This window comes from Amblyomma mixtum, chromosome 9, assembly GCF_055824585.1.
Source record: "Amblyomma mixtum isolate Tamu chromosome 9, ASM5582458v1, whole genome shotgun sequence".
Lineage (NCBI taxonomy): Eukaryota > Metazoa > Arthropoda > Arachnida > Ixodida > Ixodidae > Amblyomma > Amblyomma mixtum.
Window position 1 is genome coordinate 74,182,110 of NC_143020.1, and position 13,911 is coordinate 74,196,020.

The window sequence follows — 13,911 nt, forward strand, 5'->3', positions numbered from 1 at the left end:
CGAGCACGCTATCCACTCCGCCATGCCAGCTCTTTTTTTTCTTTATTGCCTGTCTTTGGCTCATGACATTGCACAACAAAAATACACATAACGCTATATACATACGACACTGTCGTGGTCAGCCAGCACGAGACTGGCTTCGTCAGCTTAAAATTCCCGCAACATACACAACGGCTCTAGTCTTGAGAGCCACTCGGGAGGCTCCGCAGCTGCTTTTTGGATTGCAAGAAACCAGTCCATGCTTTCCCGAAAATAAATTCGGGCCGGTCGTGCGTCTTTGTCACAATGGTAGCCTGCAATTCTGGAGCGCCATATACAGTGGAGGCCCAAGAGCATCATGAGATCAAAAGGTGCCCCATCCTCATTATCAGTGCTTAAATAGCGAATTCCGTGCGCGTCAAGTGGTAGCTCTTTCTTCATGGTCCTTTGTAACACGTCCCAAAAATAAACCCCTTCCCAGCAATGCAAAAAAACATGGTCTATTGTTTCAGGCTGTTTACAAATTAAGCAGTTCGATGCCCACGGTAAAAAGAAATCCTTTCCCTCTAGAAACTTTTTAACTGGTAACGTCCCGGTGTGTAACTTAAAAAAGAAAGTCTTTACTCCTGGTGGCACCTGCATTTTCTTCACCCTTTTTAAAACATCCCCTCCCGGGCCTCCACTGTACAAGGCCCTGTACATGGGCTCTGGGAAAACAATATCACAAAGATCATTGTACAACTTTTTCCTTTTGCTTTTCCACAAATAATCGGTGGAAAAACGTGCCGAAAGAAACCGAACGCTTGCTACAATCTCTTTGTAGTAACCAAAAGTTCCACCAGAGAGCTCTTCTGTGGATACCACAAACTCCGGCAGCAATCGCCGCAACTTCACTTGGCACACGGTGTGCAAGAACGGGTCTGTGACGTCGCGAAAAAACAAAAAAAAAACGGTTCACCAGCTGCCTTAAAAAGAGGTGCCCTAGCTCTAGCCCCCCGTCTTTTACCCTCCGGAACAGGTTCGTTCTGCTACAACGTTCCCATTCGGACGCCCATATGAAAACTGCAAAAATCCTGTGTAGCTTCTGAACGTTCACACGCGAGCAAAGCAAAACCTGCATCACATACCAGAGTTTGCTAATAAAATAAAGATTGCAGACTGTAGCTCTGGTGAAAATTGAAAGGCTGGTGCCTTTCCATTTCCTAGCTCGGTCACGTGTCCGCCATGCCAGCTCGATGGTTTGGAATGAACAAAGGCGCGTCTAGTGAATACGGTGTCTTCACTCACTCTCATCCTTCTCCATTCCCTTCCGGCGAGGTTTAGGTGTCCACCGACAAATGAGAGACAGATACATTTCCTTTCATCAAAAACCAATTTACCGACGAGCGAGGCGTAGAACCGAATGGGCGATGGCGTTCTATGGGCTCCTTGGCAGCGTTGCAAGACGCTGTCGCGTTCCACTCTTAGGGGCGAAGCTTAACATCTTAACCACACATCAGTGACCACACTTTAGGTCAAAAAAGTGCCCCCCTGAATTTTGACGGGTGTCCACCGAGATATGTGAGACAGTTACTGCGTAATTTCCTTTCCTCAAATACAATTTTCATTTTCTTCATTACGGCTCCTCTTTATCTATCTTCTTTCACTCCCACCTCCCTTCCTCTACGGTGCGGTTCAGGTGTCCACCGAGATGACAGAGAATTACTGCGCCATTTCCTTTCCTCAAAAAGCGTTGCGTTCAAAGGGCAAAGCATCGCGCCGAACGGGTGGTGGCGTTCCGTGGACTCCCTGGCAGCGCTACAACGCGCTGTCGCGTTCCACTCCTAAAGGCGAAGCTTAAGCGTCATTAATTAGCAGTTAATTAGCATTCAGGCATTGATCAGTAATTAACAATTAATTAGTGATTTGCCATCACTTAGTAATTAGTACTCAAAATATATGTGACGCCACCAGTGCCACAGAAACAGCGAAGGTGGTGCGGAAAACGCTTCCGCCTCTACCCACTTTAGACAGTCAAAGTGCCCCCTGAATTTTTGCGCCGAAGTGGAGGCAACAAAAATGTCCAAAACTTGAAAAAAAATTTAAGATTTAATTTACTGTTTTTTTTTTTTACAGATTTGGCCCATTGTGAAAGCTTTCCGGGCATTTCCGTTAAGCACTTTTTAGACTCCATTCAGCGAAGAGGCTCACTGAACATGAAGTGGCAATGACAGCGCGCGCCGCATGTCGTTACAGTCGACATTTGTGTAGAAGTACAGTCGAGGAGAAAAGTCTGTAGACCACGTGTTCCTGAAACGAAGCTGATAGCTCTATTAATAGCAGGCGGCTGGAGATCACGCTTGTGGAGATGAAAGAAGAAAATTTCGACTTCCATCTCCATAAGTGTGGTCTCCAGCCGCCGGCTAATAGCAGAGCTATCGGCTTCGTTTGACGAACACGAGGTCCACAAACTTTTGTCCCCGACTGTACATATGTCAGCAGTATAAACCCCGTTTGCTTACAAGCTGCATTGTGGGGCTTTGTAGGATCCTTTAAAGTCCTCAGTTTTGGAGCAGCAAGATTGAGAGCTCGTATCTCTTTCAAGAAATTCAAAGATGCACAACCAGTTACATAGAATGACCACCCAAAAAATTCCTTCGGTTCTCTACTTTTGACAGAGGCTGAAAATTTCGCAAAATACTTGTCTATTTCCACTTTGTGCTCTAAAAGCTGACGAAGTTGATTTTATGGGGCTACACTGGCAAGAACTTAACCTCGTTACGAAAATCCAATCGGACATGTGTAGCGCTGTTGCCAAGGAACTGAAAAAAATCCTTTGAGCAATGGCATGTTTTTCAGGAACCTTTTCGCGGTGTCTACCGCAGTCTTCAGGAACCCCGGCGTGTCACTCGCCGTAAAAATAAAAAAAATAAATAAATCCGTGTTCTACGAAGGCTCCGGTTTAAGGTCTGTACACACAGCTCGGTATTGCTACAGCAGACGGCTCGATGTAAGCGTACAAGCTGCTATTCAGTAGACCTTATCTAATCTATATAGGAGGCGTACACATGTGAGGCCCACACGCCTGTTCTCTGTTCTTTTTCAGAAGCAACAGTGAATCTTTTGTACTGTGTTCCTAATGATAATAGGCCTTACGCTCGGCGATGTTCGCAGCGTTTCTACTGTCACATTGTCTTGCAACGAATAAACAACCGACTATTACTCTTTTGTTCGCATGCCGAATAACTGTGCGCAGTGTCAGGCTTTATGTCGCTATGTGCTGTTTTTGTTGTTCCACACAGTGAAGCCGCCCATACAGATGAGCCTGTGTAAACAGCATAAGTCATAATGGGATGGCGTGTACGCACCACAGGGCGAGATAATGCAGCGTTTAAATGTCGGGCCGATACATAATGTGCTGCTTGCGGAATGAACCTTCTTTCTACTCGTTTTGTAGTCGCGCATCGACTTTTCTCACGGGCGACGTTGCTTGTGTTCAAGGCCACGGTGTGGACGCTCGAGCAGCCAAGCGACCAGTGGCCGCTGGCAATGATGCAAACACGTGCGATAAAGAATTATGCAAGTTAGTTTCCGAGGATTCAGAAAAGGGTTGTGTCCGGCAAAACACACGTACTGTTTGCTCAACCACGACGCACGGAGGCCCGCAAGCCAGGACAAATGCGTTGAAGCAACAAAGCGAATTCTTCTGCTTTGAGCATGTGTAATACCGCTTCGCGGTGTTCGCCACGTTGCGTATGCTTTCGCTCATTTCTTGCTTTTATGAGTGATCACTGCTGAAGGGATTTTTTTTTTGTTTCGTAGATGAAACGCAGGGTTGGTCACGATACTTCGAAAAAACTATCATCGACACTGATACCGTCAACAAATGTATTTCAGGTGCGGACAAAAGATCCGGAACCTAAATAAATTGCTGATACAGATAGTCAATACTGTGTCGTTGATACAATATCGTTAATCCACAGAAATCCAATATTACTAAAGCTGGTATTATGTTAGCGAGGTCAAGAAATTCTCCGTGGTTTCTGGAATTTTTTGCATATTAGATACAACGCGCTGTTTTTTGAAAGGATTTAAACTAATGCGGGTGAACGGATTTCTTTAGGCTTCAGTTTCTGTAAACTCCACTCTCTGCGCAGTAGGTTTCGTTAGAATTTTATTCTTAGACTGAAACGATGGCTGCGTTGAAATGATCCCTTCCATTAACTACCTAGAAAAATCTTTGTTTTCAGCTAATTATCTTCGTGCGAAGCTAAAAACTTCTTTTGAGGCGTTTCTCATGTTAGTGCAACATCGTTCAGGTTACATGTGTCCTTAGCACACCTTTTAAGCTGAATATTGTGTTTTCAAACCTAGAAGGAAACCAAGAGAAATAAAACGAATGCAAGTTTTGTAATAGACAAAACATATGTTGCTTATCTCTGTTATTTAGATGTTATCTTTACTTAAGGATATTCAGTAACAGCGTTTTCTCAAACAGCCATTTCGAAAGTGCCCCGAAATGCGGCCGTGCTATAAGCAAAGCTAATAAAAAAGCCTCTGTATATGAGAACAGCTGAGCACGTTGTCGTGTTGTGTTTTATGAAGATGCTTGTTATCAAAGGATAAGAGTGGAGCGGAGCCACGTCCACTTCAGTATCCTACAGGTATACTTAAGAAACTCAAGATTCGCTAGCGGCTCTTGAGAATGCGTCTGCTGATACATTTGAGGCTGCCGACGCTGATGATTCCATTGACCCGAGTGCGGAAGAGTTCGCGACCTTTATTTCGCTTACAAAGACATAAACAGGTTCTAGTAAACTCCTGAGCAAGACGGCAGGGCTCTTTCATATCTGTTCGCAACCACTGCAGCCTGAAATACGGAAACATTTACATTGTCTATGTGAAAAACAACCAAAGTAGGTAGAAAAAAGACTAATCGCGCCAACGACATTGGCATCCTGCCTTCCTAATCCTGCTCCATTCTTTTTTTTTTTAATGAACTACCACCTCAGCGAGCGCCGCCGGTCCAAAGCCTGTCATAGTAGCCTCGAAACATGCGCCACACTTTTTTATTTTGAGTATCGAGTATCAGTAAAGTACACAACACACTGAAAATCTGTTTTCGATTCTAATACTTCGATGCATTCATTTTTCGCAAACCACACCTAATACTGGTGAGCAAAATGGATGCAAAGGTGGTATCGCAGATGTATGCATCTTCGATACTGTCTCGCTGTCGTATGTTGGGATCGAATTGTATTTGTATTGTATTCTATTTTGTGGTATTTTCATGCTTTGTATACTATATATATCTGTCAACCACTTCTGCTTGGGCACTTAGTTTGCTGTACCATGTAAATAAAACATAAAATAAAAAAAAGCGTTCGTGTGCTGGTCAATAACGATGCGACATACCTATACACACCATACCATACCATACCATACCATACCATACCATACCATACCATACCATACCATACCATACCTATACACACCATACCTATACACACCATACCATATCCTACCATACCATACCATACCATACCATACCATACCATACCATACCATACCATACCATACCATACCATTTGATACCATACCATTTGATACTATACCATTTGACACCATACCATACCACCCCATGCCATACCACGCCCTGCCATGCCATACCATACCACATACCGTATCATACATGCCATACCATATCATGGTATACCCTCGATAACAACATCGATATCCAAGTTGGTGCCATTTGTGTGCAGAAAATGGAGGCGCCGTTCGGAGCAGTTATTCTGAGTGGGAGTGGTGTATCTACTCCCGACGCGCCTTCATCCAGGGTGAGCGGTACAAGGGGGAAAGCTCTGAATCTTCTTTCCTTAGCATTCAAAGGCCGTGCTTGGACCGCAAAGGTTCGAAGGAATGAAAGGAAATAACTGCTTCAGGGGCTGCGTCCACGTTTGTGGTCACGGCTTGAGCACTCTCGAATTCTTGCCTACGTGGCACTCTTTCCCGAAATTTATATTCGGTACAAATGTTTGAACGCCTGAACACTGTTGCAAAAAATGAAGTGAAGCCAGGCTTGCGAAATGAAAGCGGGAAATAGTGTTTTAGCAATACGTCGGGAACAAGAAGTTGCAGTCCCCATTATTACTCGTGCCTCGCTGAACTTGCGTGCGCTTAAGAGACATAAGGACCATGAAATGTCGTTGAACAGAATAGTCATTCTTCTAGAACCTTGAAAAGATCAAGCCTAACATGTGGAGCATTTCAATTCTGCTTTCTTGCGCCTCTCATACAGTGGGAAAACCTGAAAGAATGGGTGCTTTTTTTACAACTTGTTTCTCACTAATTTTCTCACTTTTATTTCAGATGACATTTAAGCCTTGCTCTGAAAATAGGGGGGAGCCGCCGCGGTGGCTCAGTGGCTATGGTGCTCGGCTGCTGACCCGAAAGACGCGGGTTCGATCCCGGCCGTGGCGGTTGAATTTCTTTGGAGGAGAAATTCGAGGCCCGTGTACTGTCAGATGTCAGTGCACGTTAAAGAACCCCAGGTGGTCGAAATTTCCGGAGCCCTCCACTACGGCGTCTCTCATAGCCTCAGTCGCTTTGGGACGTTAAACCCCATAAACCAACCAACCAAATAGGGGTGCCTAAGTAGTCGCGTGTTGGTAGGGTCAGGTAAATATTAATTCCGATTTGGCTTCACTGGTGGTTTTCTTCGTCGTAGTCTTTGAAACGAATAGAAAGTGTGCTGATGATATAAAAGAACACTTTTTTTATGCCATAATCTAAAGGTCTTAAAAGCCTCGTCGTCTTACGAGAGGGGACCCGCATGCGAGGGGGCATTTAATGGAATTCAGAAACACATAAGGGAAGATTATTATAAGCACCGCATGCCACCTATTTCATGCGCAGTATTCTAAATTAGCGTTTCACCCACGTCTGCCTCTAGCTATCAAGTTGATACGTCCGAAGACCTTCTTGGTTGCGGAAATCAAGCGTAAGAATGCGTATTTTTTTAGTAGTTTCAGGTTGCTTGACTATCGATAGCAAAAGAGGAAAATCGTTTGCGCAGTCTACCAGAAGCTTTCGGCCGCCACCAATGAAGCGTGTTCAATAAATTTCTACAGCGTTATTTTTATTCATTTTTTATTGACCCAACCTCGTGAATATTTTTCTTCAATAAAGTGCCATTCTTTTAATAAAGTTGAATTAATAAGTTTAAGTCAAGAACGCGTGTGAAGCGCAACGTCACAAACAGGAGTTTTGCTCAGGTAAATCCATGATTACGCATATGCTACTTAAAGCTAAATGACAAATTTCTGCGCAGTTGCCTCTGACCATTTAAACACTCAAAAGAAACACAAGCATACTTTCTTGTTCCGAGAAAGACACGAAATATGTTTCAGATAATCCCCAAAGCCTTGAAACTCATGCGGTTCAGCCAATGCACGCGTCAAAGACATACCTTGTTGGTAGAAAAGAGACAGCACGTTCGTCAGGGGTTGACTGTGCAAGCTGCATAAAGCAGCTTAAGAATGTTCATAGCGCACTTTTACAAGGGAAGTGGTTCGTTGACAAATTGGCGCAGAGGTGGAGATAGATTTGCACACAAGCTCGGGCTAGAAAATTAACACACCAGGAATAATCACAAAAACTACGATGACGTGTGAATATTCTGAAAAAGGAAACTACTCTATGGATATAGAAAGACGTGCGCAGACGTTTTGGCAATGCTTTACGGTGCGCTTAGCACATTTCTTTGCACAGCTTTTTTAATCTTTCTTTATTATGAGAAATCCTAGCAGGCACTTGGCACACTGACGGTCATAAGTGGATTACTTTGTTACGTGTGTAACATTATTTAACATGACTGTCATGTCATGTTAAGTAACACATTCAAGGCACGGAGTTTTTTTATGTATTCAGGCACTAAAGTCCTGCATTAGCATGTCTGTAATTGCACTAACGATTAAACAAATAAATCTCTTCAGATGGTAAAAGAAAGGAGTACTATGGCATAAAAGTACTCTGCTTTAGCTTTCGGAACATTTTTTCCTTTGCCTCCCGAAAACGAAGAAACGTTTGGAATTAGAGACGTGCTAAAGTAACTAACTTTTCAAATGAAGCAGGTGTTGCCAGACAGCCAGTAGTCATTCCCTACAGCTGCGATGCAGAACAACGAACGCCAGAAAAAAAGAGGTAAACATCTTTAAAACATTGAATCGTCAACACGAGCCAGATAACCGAGTAATTTGGACAGTCCTGTTCAGCAAAGGGCGGCAAGGGTATCGTGGGGAACGAGTCCTGAAAAAAAAAAACGACTTTCGGCTATGCTGGACTGCAACTGCGGATATGACCTTTGGGATTTCATTTTTGTACTCAGTTCCGCTTGGCGTCCGTGGGTAGAAGAATATGAGACATTCTTTGCACTTAAATCTTCTTTTCCTCAGCTTATTCCACTTGCATAACTTGTCTATGTGGACCTGCTGCTGCTGTTGTCCAGGCGTCTAGTGGCACATACTCATACTGAGATCAGTCAACAACCGGGACCCGTAGTAGTACTTGAATGGGACAAAAAAAAAAAGAAACACATGGACGATAACAAGTGCAGCTGAGCATCACCGCGGGATAAGTATCCTCCTCTTCATTTTGTCCAGAGCTCGCTGTTTTGATAGAATCTTCTGCCGATCTGTTTCCAGCAGCTCTGTACATTTTCTCTTGTGTCGGCCCGGCGCTCTCTTCACTTCGATGTCTACTGTTATCAGCCTTCTTCAGATATATTCATCGTTCCTCTTCATCTCACAGCCAAATGTACCAAGCCTTGAGTCCAGTATTTTCGTTACTGTGTTTGCGGCCTAAACCATGCTCTTCATATAGTTATTTCATACTCGATCCTTCGTGGTCCCTCCACAACATCTCTGTAAACTTTATCTTAGAGGGATGTTCTTAAATGTCACATTTTTGTGTTCGGCTATATATATGCTCTCCGTAGTGCTCATAAATGGACTATGATGAAGGAAGACATTGCTCTTGCTTCATTACTCTTTCTGTATCCTCGAAAACGAAAACATGGCATTCATTTTCAAATTATATCTTTTATTACTTCACCTCACCCTACCACACCTCTTACTTGAAACATCTGTTACAGATATAATGTTAGTACTGGTCCACATTAACAGGTTATCGCTGTGTACCATTTTGATTGTCAATACTGAAAGCATATCTGTGACCAATTAATCACCTAAATGGAATGCTGGTAGGAACTGGGGCACGTTATTTTGCGTTTGTTCTATACATTGCTAATTAACATTGTTGTATCGGTGCATAAGCGCTGCCTCATTATATTGTCTTTTTTGCATTTTATTCTTAGAGGTCCCACTACAGGGCTTAATTTTGGGGCCACTTTCTGTATTTTTTCTATATATTTTTATATTTTTGAACAAACTCTCAAACTCTGGAAATAATTAAGAATACTTTGCCATTCTGGACCCATTGCACTTACAGTGAATCAAAAGCACATGTGAACGCCACGCTATGGTTAAGCCACTTTATTTATCAGTATTTTTGCTTTATGTAAAATAACACTAAATATTCAAATTAATTCTCGAAATGAAGTTGTGTTGGCGTTGCTTTAATAAATTTCGCGGAGTACCAATTTTCAGTCTCAGCACATCGCTGCCCGAAGGCGGAGTGTTTGCTTTATGCAGATCGAAAGGACAGCAAACATTAGCGTTATGATATATTGTTCTACACATTCTATAAAAGAACGGGATCATGCTGTACAACAAGCTAATTTTGTCATAAACACAAACTTAAATGGTTATTTTAACAGTATTGTGGAATCAGGACTGATCTGTTATAACCTTGAAAGACGGCGAAGACTATTTGATGTCTCCGTTTCGAAGGCAAATTCTTCCAAGTTCTGTTGAATAGCAACAGAAACAATATTTAGCTACAGAAAATACGTTCACCTCCGTAATTACGCTCAAGCAGTTCCGGTAGCTCACCCGGCAACTTGACTAGAATTTAGAAACCGGTTAGCAGCACTGGGTCACGTGTACGCCTCCAACAATCATCTGACGTTAGCGAACTCGTGGTAGACGAGTTCCTCATCGTAGAGTGCCAGAAGTGCAGCGCCGTTGATTCCGTCCTGGATGAGCTTCGTGACACCCTTGGCGACGGTTTCCGCCCTGAAAAGAAAAAGAGAATGGGCAGATATAGTAATAAGGTAGATTTATAAAGTAGTAATTTGCCTTGACACAGCATGAATAACGTTTATGAGGTCGCTGGGTAATGGTGGTTGAAAAAATATTATTGGCGACAATTCAAGAATTTGTCACCACTCAAAGCCTGAGTCGCTATGGCAGGTTAAACTGTATAAATTTGTGGGGAAAGCCCGCAAATCCGCACTTCATTGACGAAAAAGCTAATTACACGTCGTGCACAAAAGTGTCATACCTCTATTGTCCATTAATTTTTCATAAAAACGGCTTTGCCTTTAACCCTTGTGTACTTTACTCTTGATCCAGCAAAAGGTGGGGGCACTCGAGTCGGCAAAGAAAGAACAACCGCCTCTACAAATATTCTTTCAAACTGAAGCCGTTGAACACCGCAGTTGTTTGTACTTCTCGCGAATGGTGTTTTTCCTCTTTTGCATTAAAACAAACAGGTATTACCAACAACGATACGGAGTGCACTCGGATGGCTGCTCCTTGCCGGTCCCGTGGGTGGTCACGGGACGGTGACGTCAAGGTCAGGCTATGTAGTACTACCACGAGATGGACATGGGATGTGTTACCCCAATGACGCCCCTCAAGCAACAAGCCAGCCACAACACCTGCGCTGTAGAAGCGACTGCGGCTTACTTTTGCAGGCCTTGGCTGTAGTTCTCGCTGATGTACGGCGTGCTCACTTCTATCTCCCGGCAGAAGCTGGATATCCCTTGCCACATGTCCGTCTCGATGGGTTCCGGGCAGAGGCAGCTCACCTTGACGCCCGTGCGAGAGTAGTACAGGTCGCTCTGCAGCAAAACGCACGCATGCCGCATGGTTTTCAGAATGGGGCCACAAATATCTGTAACAAACTCCGAAGATGTGTTCTGTAGTGGTTCGCAAGTCATCATCGTCTTCGTTCCCACTGCTTAAATTATCCATGCTGCGTCACCTGCGGAACAAGCTTTGTTCTCGTGCGCTTCATAGGTTGCCTCACAACTGCGAGCATGAGCGGAACTAGATGCAGGTAGTCTCACGAATTGCATAAGCACTGCAGCAAAGCTTAGCACTATGAGTTTAGATTGTGTAAGCATGGGAACATTTGAAAGCACATCGTGGTCATAACAAATCCGGATTGAATATTTAGAAATTTTTTCTTCCTATTCATTAAGGGGAGCCGCTGGGTTTTTGACGATAGCTGGTATGTGAACTGCAAGAACTGCTCAGTGTAGTAGAGTGTACTTTATGCCTCTTTGTTCGAAAAACTTGGAGTGCTTTTCTGAGCTATGGGCAACCAATTAATCATACCATTTAGGAGCGCGAGAACAAAGGGACGACGGAGAGATTGATTTGGGGATATAAATGATTGTCTACGCTACGAAGGGGTAGGGATATAAACAGAGCTCAAGAAAACAGAAGGAAAAGGAAAACTTAGTTCATTATGCACCCAGAGTGCGAGTATAATCACAAGTTCGTTGTACTAAAAAATTTGTCAAATGTTCATGCTCTGCCACATAATGAGCTAAACTAAGCAAAAGCCACCGCTGTGCTGCTGGCTGCCTTCTGCTACGTCCTAAGGCCTTCAGTAAAGTAGAAGACTCGCTGAGTTAGTAGCAACCTGTATTACCCCAACGATTGCAACAAGCCAACGGTGACGTGCTTGGTGGTGATCACATGACTGGTCATGTGAACGTGAATCCCTGATCTTCACGTAACCGACTGTTCACACGGACATTACTGATAACGGCACCGGATGTTGACGGCCTATGTTTTAAATTCTGAATCCACCGGGAAGAGTTCGTATAGCAGATCTCACTGTAAAATGTCATGTGGACAGTGTGTCTACAGCAAGGCTGCTCTTCGATGGCGTTCTGTACAGAGTAAAATTGAATTCACGGCTGAAAAATCTTGCACTGTGCTAGGGCATGTAAGTCCAAACGGTGGAGTGTTGTTTTGAAAAAGGATCCTTCAGCGCCAAGGAGGAGAGCCATTGCAAAGGAGGTGTGCCGTCGTTGATTCGTGATTGTAGGTAATAGTCACACGCTCGAAAATACTTCAATAAAGGGCGTAGTTCTCCGGCATAAATTGCGAGCAATTTCACTCAGCTCTTTTGAAAATCTAAACATTTGGGTAAAAAAGGGTGGTTTTGGGGAAAACGTCGCTTCTTTGATTGTAATACAACTAGGAATAAAGAGGCACATACTAATGTTCCATACTGATATATCTTTCTTTTGTTTCAGATATTTTTATCTCCATGTTATTGGACACTTTCACGAACATTTTGTTGTCACTGCTGGCTGCAAAAATGGGGCACTGCAATGTTAACCACTAAAATGTCCAGTGAAACATTACGGTTGCAGCAGCTATTCCACTGGAAGAACAAAACTTGAGGCTCGAGTAACTGTCTAGGTACACTGCACATGAATTCCTTGCACGGTTATCCCTTGGTTTACTTACTCCGAAGGCTCTCGTGAGTCCGATGACTCCGTACTTGGACGCGTTGTACGCTGGGATGGCCGGACAGGCAACCAAACCTAAAATGCAAGGCCGATTGTTACTCGTAGCCACTCCTTAGTAAGTGCTCAGTGATCGGACCATATATATTTTAAATACCACCAGCTTCAAGACAGCGCCATTGGGTCACACTGCCCGTAAGTATTTCGCAAGCGCGGGAACAGCCACCAACGACCGAAACTGTAAGAATGAGAGCGTTTATCAAAGTAATTCACTTTCAGAGTGCAGGTGTCGTTACGCTCTGATGTTATTCTTTGACAGCCTCGCGGACCTGTGTGGGCTAGTGTGCTGAGTGTCTGTCAGCGCAAAGAGCTCCTAGTAACGAAGCTTAGACAAGTAAGGGTGACAGAAGCAGAGGGCAGCTAAAAAGTCACGTCCTTCAGATTTGTAGGCGAGATTTCTTGAAGCCGTTGTGACGACATCCCTAAACCTTTCACAGTTTCAATAAATTAACGGCACTATTCAGAAAGTTGAAATCTTCGGGAGCAAGAAGGCACCGCGAATGTTGTTAGTTACTTTAGACGCGAAATCTCCAAAGACTGACGTCTTGAAGATAGGATAATGTTATCTAAGAAATCAACCTCTTCATCTTGGTCTGTAAAACTAGCTCACTCAGCCTGGAACTCTATTAGATTCGCCTCTGGGCACAATACATTGATATTTGTAAAGGCACACCTGCTGCTTATTGATAACATGCGCAGTGTCTTCATTTCTCTCAAGACAGATCTCGCAAGGGGTGTGGCGGTGGCTTAACGGGGCTGATTTTTAGCTACATGAAATAAATCTAGGGGTTCGGGCGTTTCGGCGCTTTGTGAAGCAGTTGAGATGATTGATTGCATAGGGCGAAACGCAGGCATGCATGCGGTACATGCTATTAGGAACGACGACAACAAGTCTCGCCGGGTGGCCGCCAGCACGCCTGTTTCTACTGTGTATGGCTGCGAGCAACTTGAGGGTGATTGCTTTCGGGCCTGCCGCCATGGACCGCACGCACCGAGAGGACCCAGGTGCCAGCTGACTTCAATTACGGAGTTTGCCCGGTTGGAGTGCAGGACCAAAACCAGACCCCCTTCACAAAGTGCCTGCACGTGTAGAACGCCGCCGCCGCCTCGGGGAGACGAACGTTATCTTCCCCATTTGCCGTGACCGTGCCAACAAAGGGCCTCGTCTCCGGTTGGTGTTTGGCGTGCCAAGCACCGCGACAAGCTGGCGGGCATCATCTCCG

General features: G+C 44.2%; 1 protein-coding gene across 1 annotated transcript in view; it reads right to left on the reverse strand.

Annotated features, from left to right (window-relative positions):
• Window positions 1-9,040: 9,040 nt before the first annotated feature.
• LOC149329747 (15-hydroxyprostaglandin dehydrogenase [NAD(+)]-like) overlaps window positions 9,041-13,911 on the reverse strand; it is a 13,981-nt gene continuing 9,110 nt past the window's right edge. Inside the window, exons 5-7 of the mRNA XM_089560460.1 lie at window positions 12,630-12,706; window positions 10,827-10,981; window positions 9,041-10,151 (exon numbers count right to left, since the gene is read on the reverse strand). Coding sequence (XP_089416586.1) covers window positions 10,034-10,151; window positions 10,827-10,981; window positions 12,630-12,706 — 350 coding nt within the window. The 3' untranslated portion in view covers window positions 9,041-10,033. The remainder of the gene's footprint in view (window positions 10,152-10,826; window positions 10,982-12,629; window positions 12,707-13,911) is intronic.